The sequence below is a fragment of the Calonectris borealis genome, chromosome 2 (genome assembly GCF_964195595.1).
Source record: "Calonectris borealis chromosome 2, bCalBor7.hap1.2, whole genome shotgun sequence".
Classification (NCBI taxonomy): domain Eukaryota; kingdom Metazoa; phylum Chordata; class Aves; order Procellariiformes; family Procellariidae; genus Calonectris; species Calonectris borealis.
Genome location: NC_134313.1, coordinates 93,130,490 through 93,145,747, shown reverse-complemented (window position 1 = coordinate 93,145,747; position 15,258 = coordinate 93,130,490). Strand labels below are relative to the sequence as shown.

Here is a 15,258-nt window from a genome sequence, read left to right as displayed (position 1 = left end):
ACCTCTGGTTGTCAATACCACACCAACTTCTCCTTCTTGCCCTACTGCTTTAGATGGCTATGCTTCAGTCTTCAGCTTCAAGCGAAAGAGGAGAAACGAGTATAAAAGTAAGGTTCCCTGGCTCTGAGACCATCAGACTGTGAGACAAAGCTCCCAGCATCTTCCCACACCGTGGGGCATGCAATGGCACTCCATTCCTTGCAGTAGTACATTCCCCACGTTAGCTAGATTCACTGAAATAACTTCAATAAATGTGTGCATTTAAAAGCAAATTCCTTTCCAGAAGAGCACCCAAAAAAAAAAAAAATATGCCACTGCATCTACTGGCAGTGCCCTGTAGGGCCTGGCAAGGGGGAAGATGTAAATTTGCCATGTCATTAATTCATGTCATTAGCGACTTTCTTTGCTAACCTACATTTCATACACTAAAAGCAATAATCACAAGGAACACTTCAATGCACTTTGAGACCAACCAAGTGGCAGGCCGGAGACTTTCTTCCCTGCTCCTCAATCTCTAGGGACAAGCTAGGATCAAACTACATCTCACGCTGAATTCTAGCAAGCTTGTCTGCTGGGTTCACACCAGTTGGGTCGCTAATACTGTTCCCCCCTCGCTGTCTGGGAACCTAAGTGTTCTCTGAGCAATGACGGCATTTCAAATTACCTACTTACTGCACGATGGGTTTGTAAGGAGGGTTTAGCTTGAGGACCCCCCAAATTCTGGGTTTTCAGATAAGAATAGCTATCCTACAGTTGGAAGTAGCACGGGATTTCAGAAGCTCTTGCATCAACGTCTCAGAGTCCACTAGCCTTCTCACACCCTATAGATGCAACTTCCAAGTTACTGCCACCAGCCCAGAAGAGTTTCAGCTGAGATGCCTGAGAAGACAGTTGATTTCTAAAGAGGCTCTGGGAGAGAAAAGATACCAACAGATCTTAAGATAAAAATCCATATAATCACTGTTAATAATTAACCACCACAATCAGAATAACAGCTTGCTCTTCAGATAAAACTGGCAAGCATCATTTTGTTTATCGTTAAAACAAACTTTGTGGCTTATTACATCCCACTTTTCTTTCTCCTTTCTTTCTTTTTTTTTTTTTTTAAATCTGCAACAGGCTTATATTAAAAATCCACATACTGACAACTTACTTTTCAATATTAAAAAGCAAACAGTATGCTTGATGCCAACAGTTTTTTCCAACAGCACTGACTGAAACAATTATGTATAAATATAGGGCATGCTTAGCCCAGTGAAGCAGAGCTACAGTGAACAAAGACTACGGTTTATTCATTTACTTCAAACCTAGAGCAATCGTACTCTGCAAAACTAGTAAGCCTGAACTCTGCATTTCAGAACAAGAGTTGTGAAGTTGCATTGTAGATAAGGGGAAAGTGAGGTTTGGGAACACAGTGTACATATAAATCTCAACTTTATGGTTAAAAAAAAAAAATCCACCAACCAAGATTAAAAGAGTGTAAGCAATAAAATTTGTGACAACTTAAGACAACAGAATGTCTTCAGTCACTCTATTTGCATTATACAGGAGCTAAAACACCAAGGACTTCAAAGCAAGTTCTGACTCGATGGGGATGGTATCACAAGACATGTCAGCCGCTTCTAATACTGCAACAGCTGGGCAATCTTTCAACTAGGGAATCTCCTCTCCCCCTCAAAAGAAAAACACCCTTTCCTATCATTTTAAAAAACCTACTGTGAGGGAGAACAAGTACCAACATTTGCTGTGTTTTTTTCAACACAGATGAATTTTCGGACTGCCTACTTTTATACGTAGTATGAAATATGTATTCCCTGGTAAGCAGGAAAAAAATACAGCTAGCTGTATATACCTTTCAGCATTCAGGTAGTTCAGTTACAGCAGTTCACAGCTGCAGAGTATATACAGCAACAGAACTTCAAGTTTGAGCAGACAGTAAAGCAAGTGAAAGTGTCGTTACCAGGAAAAAAGTGCATCTACATCTCTGTAAACCTTCACATGCTACCAGCAATTTAGTTCCCAAGATGGAGATTTTTTTACTTATGCCATGTACTGAGCAGGACTAAGTATTTTATTCAGAAATGCAATAAATTACATTATTGTAACAACTGAAAGAAGTAACTACATAAGCAGAAGTAGGAATTCTTGATTTTTTCCCAATCCATTCCTGACTGTACCTGCCAAGTCAGTGCATATGTCAGCATCTCATTACTACGACCCAGATGCTTGTAAGTCTACTCAGTGGGTAGCTGAAAAGTTGGTATTTTCTTCTGACTTTAACATACCTCTTGTTTGAAATATAGTATTCATGAGTATTTGTTAAATTATCACCTGAAGAGATTTATTAAGAGGAACAGCTAACACCAAGAGCTGCTTATAGCAAGACAAATTTTCCTAGACTGCCTGGCTAACCAGATTTTAATTGAAAATTGTACCAGGAAGGATAGGTATATCAATGCCAATGCATTCTGTTCACAACATCCAAGCACATGGTTATTTTGGAGCCTTAAATACTTCTGGGCTTGATTCACTGGTGCTGTGCCCTGTGTGCGGCTGCAATTTAGCGATTGAGAATTTGGCATAAAAGCCAACAGTACCAAATCAGAACAGCAGAGATTTTGTACTTGCTTTGCAGTGGTTTGAAAGAACATGGGCGAACAAAAAAAGACTTTCGCTTTATCCAGTCAAGTTTTACCTCGTGTAACCCCCCAAAAGAGCTGAAAATGGTTTTATGAAATTGGATTAAAACGAAAAAAAAAAGTCAGACAAATACAACTTGTGTTCCCAGGAATGACGGAAGCTTCCCTTACTTTGCACATGTTTTCGTACTGGGATTCACTAATAATTTCAAAAAAGATACAGTGTTCCCTTCTTGCTAGATATTTGTGTATTTACTCACTACAGAAAAGCAGACCTACAGTAGCAGTTCAGCTGGCTCAAAGCTTTTTGGCAGCACAAGTAAAACTCAAGTCTTCCCACCCTCAAGAGGAGAAGCTGGGACTGTATTTCTTAGGGCTTGGAAAGGAGCATGGCTTGGGAGAGCACTCCAGGGCCAGGCTCCTGCTTTTGCTGCTGTTGGGAGGCAAAAGATAACCGATGGGGCACTGCTCTTCCCACCCCTCAGCAGTAACTGCCCCCTCCCACAGCCCTTTCCACGGGGCACAGCAAGGGGAGCAGCAGCAGCAGCAGCTTCCAGCTACTCGCTGCCTGGGCGACGCCAGCGGCGCTGGGTGAAGAAAAGGCTGGGGGAGGGATAAGCAGTGCCAGAGGGAAGGTCAGCGCCAAGGGGCAGGAGTTCACGAGGCTCTGGCTCTGATCCACTCCAGCAGCGCCGTCTAACCTTCCTAGTAATTCTTTTTTTTTTTTCCTCCAGAAGTTCACAGACCTTCCCGTGCTGTCTTGGTAAGATGAAAGGAAGGGAGGCAGAGCAGACTATCATTCACTGACAGAATAGGACCAGCTCTCAGAAGAACGAGACACTTATCCGTTTTGCACCACTTCAGATATATGCCACTTCTCCAGATTCTCCTGATGAAGAATCTCAGAAAACGGGAGAGTTTTATTTGGTCACCTGAACTCTTTCACTCTTGCACGTTCAGGCCCACATTAGCAAGAAAAATGTTAACAGTTTATTAACTTTCAGCAAGACTCTTCAGCTGTTCCTACAACTGCAGCACCGAGAGAACATTAAACAGACAATGAACATTGCCCGTCATATTATTTAGAAATGCTTTCTGATGCCTGACAGAATTAGCTATATGTGGATGGACAAAACATGATCAAGTATCTCCTGTACATTTCCTGATATTTAAAAAGGAAAAATTGTAAAAATTCATTAAAATAAAGATATTCATTATCTGTTCATGTTCATCGCCTAACTTATGCTAAAATTCCACTTGCTGTCTGGAGACCTATACTGACATTCACAGAACATTTAATCCAATATTTCTCTCCAGACTGTGTTCATAAGCTCTTGGAATCACTGCCTGCTTTGTTTGTGAAGCAGACCTGCTGGGTTCATTCATCTTCCATTATGCCAAATTTTTTGTTTTTCCAGAATAAAATTGGAATTATATAAAAATACAACAGCCCACATAATCCATCTTGTATTTTTCAGTTGTTTTTCAGAGGAAGGGGTTTTGAAATGTGGTTTAAAACATTTCGTTTGAACAGGACCATCCACAAATATAATCCTGAGGTACTCTGCAATTCAGTTACCACTGAAATTAAAATCACAGGTTTATATTCAGTATGGAAACATTCATCTTTCTGAATACAGAAAGCCTGCTGATTCCACAGTTCTGGGACACATACATTAAATCATTCAGATCACCGATCATGCTGCTGTCTACCCACTGTTACATTCTCAGATGAGCTGCAGTGGAAAGAACAACTGGAAGGTCACAGTTACTAGGAAAAAAGAATTAGGGTTGACCAGAGTAGAAAGAGGACAGGAATCCGGCTGAATTTATTAAATCAGGGCTTTCTTTGCTTGGGGGGTAACAAAAAACTTCTAAGTAAATTCACACAGAGTACTGTTCCTACCTAGAATGCATCCCTTTGATGGGCAGCTCACCAACTCATATTCACGCACATGAGTCAAAGATTGAAGAACTACAGTCTTCAGGCCTCAGCAGGTATATAAAAAATAAACACATTCTGAAAATTGCATTATGGATTGAAAACTGCCTTCTATTTACAAGAAAAACATTAAGTTTCTTATGAAAGCTAGGCTATTTCTAACACACAGAGTCAACCCATTTCTGAAGTGTTACAGCCAGGCCCATCATCCACAAGAGGAGGTAGTAGCCTGCAGACCAGTGGTCACTTGGTTCCAAGGACAGAGGAAGACCAGTAGAACCGTATCACTTTACCTTTGTAATTCACTAAGCGCTCTATTTGTGGATGGGCTAGGGTTTAGCCTCAGGAAGTTCTGCTTTAAATTGAGATGAGTGAGGTCTTGGCTATAAAACAGGTTGGCAGGCAGGTGCTCCAGGCTGCAGCATGAAAGATCCACTGAGCTTATGCGTTGTGATGCAACCTGGAAGTCAAGAGGTACACCAATACGTTAATGCTGTAATAAAACAAGAACATTTTCTTCACCCCTACTAGCACAAGATAAACTGGTTTTAAGCACAGCAGAAGTCAGTGTCGGCATATATAGCTGATCTAGCACGGTTTACATCATTGCTGCAAGTTATGCCATGATCTCTTGCTTTGCCTCAGTGCTAAAACCAGGTCCACTGATGGCTAACACAGGGGGAAAAGCACAAAGGTTTGTCAAACTAATAAGTGAAATGGATTTGTTTTGTCAGGGAAGTTACGCGATACACTACGACCAGAAAAAAAGATAAGAGATTTGACATAAACTTTGGTTTAGTCCTTTAGTTAGCAAGTAACAGCAGCAAAAACATAGCACAGAAGTCTTCTATATTGCTGCATGACTGGTCAGTATACCCAAGTGACTGGAGACGAGGGGATAACAGTCATCATTCTGTCTTGGTTTCAAGGGTCAAAAGGAGGTATTAAATGGCAGAAGAAAGAGTTATTCCATTTATATCCTACTGGAGAAAAAATATCACAGCAGCAGCAAAGCATCGAGCACTCATCTCTTCTCAATGAATTAGAAAACTGTCCAAGAGTGATAAAAATGTGACAAAAACAAAACTGAGATTTGGGGGTTTAACACTGTTTTCTAGAAAGGGGAAGGTAAAACAAACACAGTCTATAGAGGCTAAAGAAATCATACCACCTAGCACTACATATAGCTAGCATTGTTCCACAGAGACCTATAGGCAACAAATTCAAGTAACAGCAACTCTGCCCCTTACCAAATATCTAGGATACAGCTGGGTAAACTACATCCTGCTGCTTTACTTATTTATTAGTCTTTATTTAAAAGAAAACCCAAACCAAGACTGCAATGTAGCATTGTATGAATTCTTATATTTTCTGTCCAATACTATTAAAAAGATCCTTTCATAAAGTAGAGTCGTGGAGCTAGCTACATGACAAAGCACCACCACACAGTAGTATAAGGCAGGGAGGACGGTGGGCGAGGAGGAGGGGTCAAATGCTAGAAGAATGAGAGGTGTTGTCGGAGCAGGCATGGCTTAGATCAAAGGAGGAGAAGCAAACAACTTCACCACCATTTTAGACTTCTGGGACTGCACAAACAGTGCTCAAACGGTTACGTGTTCTGTCAGCTGCTCACTGCAAGAGAAGCCATCGTTTCATTTTGTCATTGGCACTTCTACTGGCCTCGCATGCTAGGATTCTGGAAGTACAAACACCGTGTCTAACAGACAAAAAGAGAAAAAACCCAAAAACTCGTAGTCAATGGGCAGTGACAGTCTCCAAGAGCTTCCGAACTCTGACAAAGGAGACACCACCCAACCTTCTGGGCAGAGATACAGCCCTTGCCGTAAAGTACCCTGAACCTAGAGACACCATGTTTTGCTGGCGTAGGTGAAGTGGCATGCTACTGAAAGGAAGGCCAACGAGTTTTTTCTTCCTTTTTTTCCTCTCCAGTGCAAGCTACACAGGCCTCAGGATAAGCGATCTCTATTATAAACACACAGCCATAAGCTTCGAGAGGAACAGACGGTGCAGTGTTTTTCTCTAATGCGACCGTTAATAATCCAGTCCTCCCACATCCATTAAAATGCTCGAATTTTTGTTACTTAATTAGTTCAGTCCTTTTGTTACTGTAGCTACTATTTTTCTTCCCCTTGTAGTATTAGATAAAAATTATTCATAGGCTATTCTAAGCAGTCATTTCTGAAAGCCAGGTATTCAGTCTATTTAAGGTGCCAGAACCTGCCTGGTACAGTACAGATCTCATCACACTGAAAACAGAAGAGATGAAAAAGCACTGACACCTGTTAAATTAAAAAGGAGAATGTGTAATTTCAGGTGTAATGCTTACATACGCTGTTGCTTCAACTACTTGTTTGGAATGTGATATGAACAGTAATAAGCAACCCAGCAGTGCTTAGCAAGGCATGTCACGCTAAAAATATCTAAAGTACCAGAATTGGTAACTCTGAGTGTGAACCGTGATAAAGTAACCAAACAAATCCAAATTCTACTCTCGCCTCAAAAAAGGATGCAAATCCTTTCTTAAAATCATCAAGCCCTGTGAAAAAAATCTAGTTAAAAGTAATTTTGTTTTCACATGTTCTATGTTCTGGTTATTTTTTGTTTGCTTGGGTTTTTTTAAAGGAATCCCTTTGTTATAGGAAGAACTTCATGCAATTGACATATATTCAATGATGCCCCTATCACAGCGATAACTGTAAAAGTTAAAACCACATTTTAAAAGGTGTTAGTTCTGGAATCAACTATAATTTTACTGAAGTCTTTTTTTGTTAGCAAAACAGTACTCTAAGAATTAACTTCTGAATCGTTACAAGGAATACTCATGTAAACAAACACAGTTATTCTCACAGGCAGGGATAAAGACTTTTCTCTTTTCATTGCTCAATACTGTTCTGTAACAAATTCCTAGAGAACAGAGGAACAAGATGAAAAACAGAGTGACAAAGAACAACACGATTTTAACAATACTTTCTTTGGTTCACCAGAAACTTTCATCAGTTGTTTTGAAGTTGAATATTGAAATTCTGAAATTATATTGTTCCCAAATCGAACAATAAAGGGATATTTCAATCTTGCAATCGTCTTCAATTGACTTAAATGCAGTAAGACTGTGCATGTGTGTGTTTGCTATTGTTTATTAAGAGCAAAGCATTTTTCTAAAAGAGGATACAGGTTTTAATGAAGTATTGGGTTTCCTTGACTCACTGTGGGGAATCACTGCAGAGATATGCTGATAAAAGGTAAGAAAACATTGACTAGAACATCCCTTATAGTCAAAGAATAAAAAGCATCTGAAAGAAGGGACATTACCTGCAGAAAGTAGAATTTCCACTAGAATAAAAAAACCCCAAACAACCCAAGACATTCCACTGTAAATAAACAGCCCAACAAGCTACCTGGGCTGGGTTCAACAGACCTATTCTCCAAAAACAATACAGAAGAGTCAGTGTGGTTGCAATGCTAGAGGGAAAGGCTTTCTAGATGTATGTGGAACCCACACCAAGTGCTCATTATGGCTTATTTGGTGTTTTCTTTTGGAAAACTTAGAAGTATAATTGGTTTATATGCTTTATGTACATATATAAAAACAAAACACACAAGCAGCACAGTTCATGACTCCCCAGGCAGAAGAAGCCATTGCCCAGAGCAACCCCTCTAGAATGTCTCCTGAACTGCATGCATCCTTAACACTTGTTTTCACATGAAACCCATGCTGCATTTCCAGTACTAATAACATGGGGGAAACAACTGGGATAATGACCTTCTAGGAAGATGGTGTGTGACACCCTCTCAGTTACGGCAGCTACAGCATAAGCTGTAGAATCAATGCCCGTCTCTGCCAGAGAAGCAGGACACGCAACACTTGGACAGCAGTGTAGCTCAAACACTTAGCAAGATCTTGTACTTTTTAAAGTCCTTTTCAGTTGGGATTTTTAATCATCACAAATACAAAGAAACAAGATGAAACACGTGGCTTTCTCCATTCCCTGAATATGATTTTTAAACACTTTACGGTCAATCACTGTATTGCAATGTCTCCATTGTAATACTAGAGGAGTAGTAACAGGGTAAGGCCAAACGCAACTTCGCACATCAAACCACAACATCCAGTGGAACTTTTTTCCTTCAGTTCCTGTTGCAACCTCAGTTACAGAGCCCTGGCCTACAGTGTTCTAAGTTCGGTTTGGTTTTTTTTTCCAGTCTCTGTGTGAGTATGGCATACTGAAGTGCAGTTTTGAAGAAGCGGGATACAACTACAGCACATGTACTAGAAAGAGCCCTGGATCTACCCACTGCAAACACCAAAAAGCTGTCATCGTGCTTTTAATCTTCCCCCGGCAGCAATAAAATGCAGCTTTATTCTGTGAATACCACCACAGATAATGCTCCCTCGGGCAGTACTCCTTCTGCTCCTCCTCGCCTAAGACCTGCATACGTGGCAAAGAATTAGGAGTCTCCCAAATATGAAAACTCATTTTTAAACACGTTACTTGTGCCAGAGTACTTACAAATACTTACTACTTACAAATACAAACAACGATTCACAAAAGTCAGCAGTACCTTAAACAAAAAAGGTTTCGTCAAGGTGTTCCCTTTTTTTTTGTTGTTTTTTGGTTTTTTTGGGTTTTTTTTTTTTTTTTTTTTTTTAACAGTATTTCAAGACTGGTGAAAGTATGGTATGGGATCACCGTAAATCTTTAGCAGCTGGCAATAAAAATACAGAAAAATACTTGTATAAACCAATATTCTTGCCTCTTCTTGCTACACAGGGCTAAAAAACCACTTTGCTTTGTCCATCAGTACAATGCCACCTCTGTCACCGAGCTATGCAGCAAGACTGATTACTGTCTTTGTTTTAAAGCCTTGGCTATACTACAAAAATGATCTGTTGCTGACAATGGATGTCAGCAACGGACACAGCTGAACCCAGCTGTATGGACAAACACTAGCCTTGTTTACACAAGGACATCTTTTGGTGTGACCTGTGGTGTGAATTTAAACCAACGTAATTATGTCTTTTTCCTGTTTACCCTCATCCCATTCCCTATAGCTCTATTCAGATAAGAAATTACTGTTTAGGACTTCAACAGAACACAATTAAAATAACTAAACAGCCCACACGGTAAAGGCAGCCAAATTCCCAGTCTGTTTGAACTGAGTTGATGATGTTAAATTACACCTGCTGTAGACATACTAATGCAAAGGCAGTATAATTTTTCTCCTTTAGGATTTGTTTTTAAACAGTTCGATAATCATCACATCCCACCAATGCATGCATAAGGCTTAACTAAACAGCGATACATACGCTGGAAATATCTAAACTAACTGCTTAGCGCAAACAGGTTCTCCTCAAAACTAGCCTTGCTTCAGATCCTAATCCTCCTTTCTATTTGAACATCAAAGCCCTGCACGGCAGAGAGGCCTCCCTCCGAGAGCTGAACTCCACAGCCAGGAAACACGTCGGTGCCCTCAGCCGCAGTCAAGAGCTGAGGAAATGTTCAGACTGGTAAACACGCTAATGCCAAAAACCTTAATGAGGGATTGGGGGGGGGGGAAAGAAGAAAAAAAGGTTTTCTTTTGCTTTAAAGCCATATATTTTCATTTTTAAATAACAGCTTTTAAAATGGGTGCAGTCCACAGGGTGAAAAGGTAGTGGCTTTTCTGGCCTCTCCTTTTTGTTTTCTTTCAAACATTAAACTGGATGCATTCTAACTCAAGCTAAAGGCCTTGCAAAGAAAAGATAAAACTTAGCAGAAGCTCGAAAACACATCAGTCAGATTCACAAACCCAAGGGGCAACGCCATAGGTAAGAGCCGTAATTGCCTACTACGAGGAAGGGCAGGAGCGCATGCCGTTGTGGCAGCATCCACAGGGCACGTGCTTCTCCCCCCATCTCTCCTCTGCGGGCAACGCAGCCAAAAGCCTCTGGTACAAACGCCTCATGCCAGCAAGACTCCGGGGCACGAAGATTATTTAACTTGTCCCTGTTCTCCTCTCCTTAGCTCTGAACAGAGATTTACACAGCATGCAGAAATAGCTCACTTCTACTTCTGGCCCTTGTGCAAAGCTGTAACAACTTAACTGAAAACAGCAGCAGCAAATGTATGTGAGGAGGTGGAAATGTGGAGGTAACGAAGCAGAAGTTGCACTCTTTTACCCTTCATGACAGGAGTCCAGAAGAAATTTCAGAGACGTGAAAGTCAGTGTCCCAGGTTTAGCATCAAGATCTTGTAAGAGAGAATTTGTCAAAAAAAGTGACATACATCACCTGTCATTTGGAAATGTTTGGTACTATCTGAAGTCGTTACCAGAATATGAGTATTTTTGTTCCTCCAGGAGGAAAAGTCCTCTTCTTTTAGAGATCAGGTAAGTGGTATCAATATTACACAGGGAGCGACAGCAACTCCGTTACCTTGGTGGTAGTCACGCTGGGATGTTCACACTGATAAGATCCCTGCAAGGACAAGGCTTAAGGTGCAACCTGGAGTTAAGGGACAGTAATTAGCTGTAGCGTTAAGCTACTTATAATTCAGCCATGTGAATCTCCATTTGGTGGAGCAAGGAATATTAACATCCTTAAAACAGCTTGACTGAAAACAATTCATCTGTAAATATTGCAAAACAGGTGACAGTCTCACAAAAATTGAGAAATACCCCTTTTTCTTCTTACAAATTGTGTTAGACTTAATATTTTACCAAGACAAGCCGCTGTACTGCCAGCAAGCAGACTTTGCAATGAGCAGCCCTCCAGCAAAGACTTACTTTCAGCATTTACTATAGATTTCAGACTTGCCAGTGAGACTTCCAATAGTTGTTCACTTGTCTGAGTCTCCCCAGTCCCACGTGGAGAGGGTTGTTGGGTTTTGTTTGTTTGTTTTAAATAAGAGGTTATGCCAGGTCCTCAGTTTCTGACCTAGGTTCTCCTAACACAGCTTCATCATATGTATTAATTCTACAGTGAGACGAACTCTCTTCATGCCATTATTTCACAGTAACTCAGAAAGGCCTTCTGACCCAAGTGTTTTTAATACAATCAATCATGAACATAGCTCTACTGGCCCAGGGTCTAAAACTGGTCTCCAGCACTCACTCCCTCTTCTCCCTGGAGACCTTCCTCCTTCTCCCACTCACTAAAGAAGCCTAAGGAGACCAAACGTCCCTAAAATTAGTTTTTGCTAATAATTCCTCTCCTTTTTTCCTCCCTGCTAGACTTTGCTTGGAAAGGCTCTCAGTGTTACAGCCATTCAGCTTCAAGACCAATGCAGTTATCACCTTATACGTACGGAAGTACCGTGCAATATGTCAGTCCCTGCAACCCACTCCAGTCTCATGGGATCTGTTCACCACAGACACTTAGTTCCCCTGAGCTTCATTAAGAGAAAAGTTACATTCCTCCACTCGCTCCCACACCCCCACCCTCAGAGATGACCGAAAACACTTTGGGATCCTCCTGGATTGAACACACCTTAAAAGGTGTCATCTGTGACACCTCACTGAGCTTCTAGCTATAAGCCATGGCGATGCTTTCCTGTATTTATGTGAGAGCTGCACAAATTCAGCTTCAATAATATCAGAACCTGATTTAGAGGCTTCAAAAGACATTACTTGAAAGCTATTCCAGATGTGTGGGCGATACCTACTTTTCCGTTCTCACTCTTGGCTGCAATACTTCAATAACTACTGTATTATTAACGGAAGGCAGCAAGTTCAAAACAGACTCTCTAAATTTCAGCAAGGAAAAAGAAAAAATTAAAATAGTGAAGGTATAGTTTGGCTAGAACAGAAATTAAGAGAAAAGCTTCAAGTCACCAATTACACCACTTTGGAAACAGCTGGACTATTTTGACATGGACAACTAACCAGCTGAGCCAAAACACAAAGCTTCCCTCCCAAACCATTGAGAGACTACAATGAGACACACTCAGAAGTTCATTTCCAAAACATCAACTAACCTCTCACAACAAAAGGCACAAAATAATAGGTTTTGTGGGGAAAGAGGAGGAGGAAGACTTTCAAGTGTTACCATCAAAAGGGAGACAAAACTGGCTTCAAGTTTGCTTTGCCCAATCTTCTGCTTTCAGACTTGAGATGACAAGAAGCCACCCACAGCAAGAATGACCAGATATGACTGCAGAGCAAAGGTCCCAAATATTGACGATTTTACACACACACAAAAAAGGAAGTCGAGTTCCACATGGAAACCAGAGGTTTGTTTATGTTTGAATACTTGTAATCACCGCTAAAAGGAAGCTGTGAGTTTATTTTTAGGGATCTATTTTTAGACAAAGCATTATCTCAATATTGTCATTTTATGGTATTAGAGGAAAAAATGGTTTCCTTGTACTAAACTTAGAGTCATCACATTTCCTGTAAGTAAGGAACAGCTCAAAAAAACCCACTGAAAAATGAGAAAATCTTTCAGGGTTCTTTTTTTTTTTTTCAATAGACATTGAATCAACAGTTGCAAACAGGCTAATGACACTTCTTAGTCTCACAAATTTGAAGAAACCTGGATAGTTGTTACCCTCAAAGAAAACAAGATTTTGCAGAGCCTTGGATTTGGTTAAAGGCTGTTTTCAAAAGATGCCGCTGATGTTGGCATTATACTAAACTCATTCTTAGGTCATACTAGCATACAGACTCATTTGCAAGCCTCCAAACGCTACTGGCATAAGAAACAAAACAACTACTGCACAGTCACCCTTGTCAGTGACCAGCACGTCCCTGACCTCCAACCTGTCCCCAACACACACACAAACATGGTAGCCCAGAATCACGATGGTAAACTAAGGTAAAGTTCTCTATAGTCTTCTTCCAGAAGAGGGTTATCTGTTGCTAATGGAGGCTAAACAGACACCTGGAGAGGAGATACTGCATCCAGTGACTCTAAAGTATAAATTGGCAGCACTGTAACAAGTAACATCACAAATAACTTAGAATAAACTACTTTTTATCCTTGCATATGATTTTTCCCTACACTTGCCATTGGCACTGCTCTGTGGTCAAGGCTTTGGAAAAAGGTATTCTGAGCTGGTTCTGACCAGGAAGCATTAGAAAAGCCTGTCCTTAATGCCTCCAGAGAAAACTGAGGTTTGGTAATAAAAATCCCTGCAATGACAAACTCTGTAAAGACATTACAGCTCATTATAGTATCTATAAACACATATGACACAGGTCAATCAGCTAGGGGACAAGGCAAGGCAAGTATAATGTAGGGCTAAATTAACCATGAGACTAGTGCCTTCGAGCCTGCTTTACCGGCTGAAGGCTGTATTTTGTACTGAAAAGCTCTGCAAAGTCTGTTTTCCACAGTGAAGTTGGAATCCACACTTTAGTCTTTCTCCTGGTTGACCATGCCTGATACGAGAAAATCAGACGTTAGCATCTGACAGTATCTGAAACAAAGATGAAGCTATATGTACAAGTGGATATGGCTTGTTACCCATCACTTTAATTAAGGAGCAGAATCTTCCGTGCTGAAGGAAAAGGCAGTCCCATAGTTGATTATCTTTCACTAGCTCAAAGGTGGATGAAACACAGCTGAAAAGCAGGTACTTCTCTAACCAGTAGTCCTCAATTGTTGCTCACTGCATTTCCTCAGCACCGTTCCTGTAAAACACTTGCACAAGCTAATCATCTTGGTCTCCTATTTTGGAAATATATTTGCAGAACTGCAATCAAATTCAGGAATTCATTTTTAAATTCTATAGAATTTATTTATATAAATAAGGTCTGTAATACCAAGCTTGTGTGCAGTCAGAACTCAGACCTTTTTTCCTCAGCAGAAATAAAAATCGTATTACTAGAGTCATAGATCAGCTTCATCCTCTTCACACGGTCAGCCTCACACTTCACAACATAGTCTCCGAACACAATTGTCAAACTTGTACTGAAAAACATACCTAGGGAACTGAGGCAGCTGGTCAGAATTAGGTAACTTTAGAGAAAAAAAAAGTTAAAAAGTTAATTTTGCAGTGCTGCTCCAGGTAGGTCTCTACACAAGGAGGAAAGATGGAGACTATTGCTGTAGAGCCTCCTGCATTACTTACTTGTATAGTACAAACTAAATTCAAATCCATTGTTATTTTCTGCTACTTTCATGGTGCAAATAAATGCATGAAGAGTGTTCTGTGCTGACATGAAAGGAGTACGACCAATATGGCACCACGCCCTTCTCCCTTGAATTTGCTATTCTTGCTATTTTTAGCACTTTTTAAACATAATGTTATGCTGGGTTTGTGTGGCAAGGTTTTGGTAGCAGGGGGGCCTGCAGGGGTGGCTTCTGTGAGAAGATGCCAGAAGCGTCTCCTATGTCCCATAGAGCCAATGCCAGCCGGCTCCAAGACGGACCAAGGCCAAGCCCATCAGCGACGGACGTAGCGCCTCGGTGATAACATAGTTAAGAAGGGGGTGAAAAAAACCTGCACAGCAGCAATTACAGTTGGAGGAGGAGCAAGAACATGTGAGAGAAACAACTCTGCAAACACCAAGGTCAGTGAAGAAGGAAGGGGAGGAGGTGCTCCAGGCACCGGAGCAGAGATTCCCCTGCAGCCCCTGGGGAAGACTACGGTGAGGCAGGCTGTGCCCCTGCAGCCCATGGAGGTCCACGGTGGAGCAGATATCCACCTGCAGCCCATGGAGGACCCCAGGCCGGAG

The 15,258-nt window shown here is 41.0% G+C and overlaps 1 protein-coding gene across 1 annotated transcript in view; it reads right to left on the bottom strand.

Annotated features, from left to right (window-relative positions):
• The window catches only part of PHLPP1 (PH domain and leucine rich repeat protein phosphatase 1), a 144,188-nt gene that overhangs the window by 43,474 nt on the left and 85,456 nt on the right, over positions 1-15,258 (bottom strand). Inside the window, exon 4 of the mRNA XM_075142541.1 lies at positions 4,875-5,041. Within this exon, the coding sequence (XP_074998642.1) occupies positions 4,875-5,041 (167 nt within the window). The remainder of the gene's footprint in view (positions 1-4,874; positions 5,042-15,258) is intronic.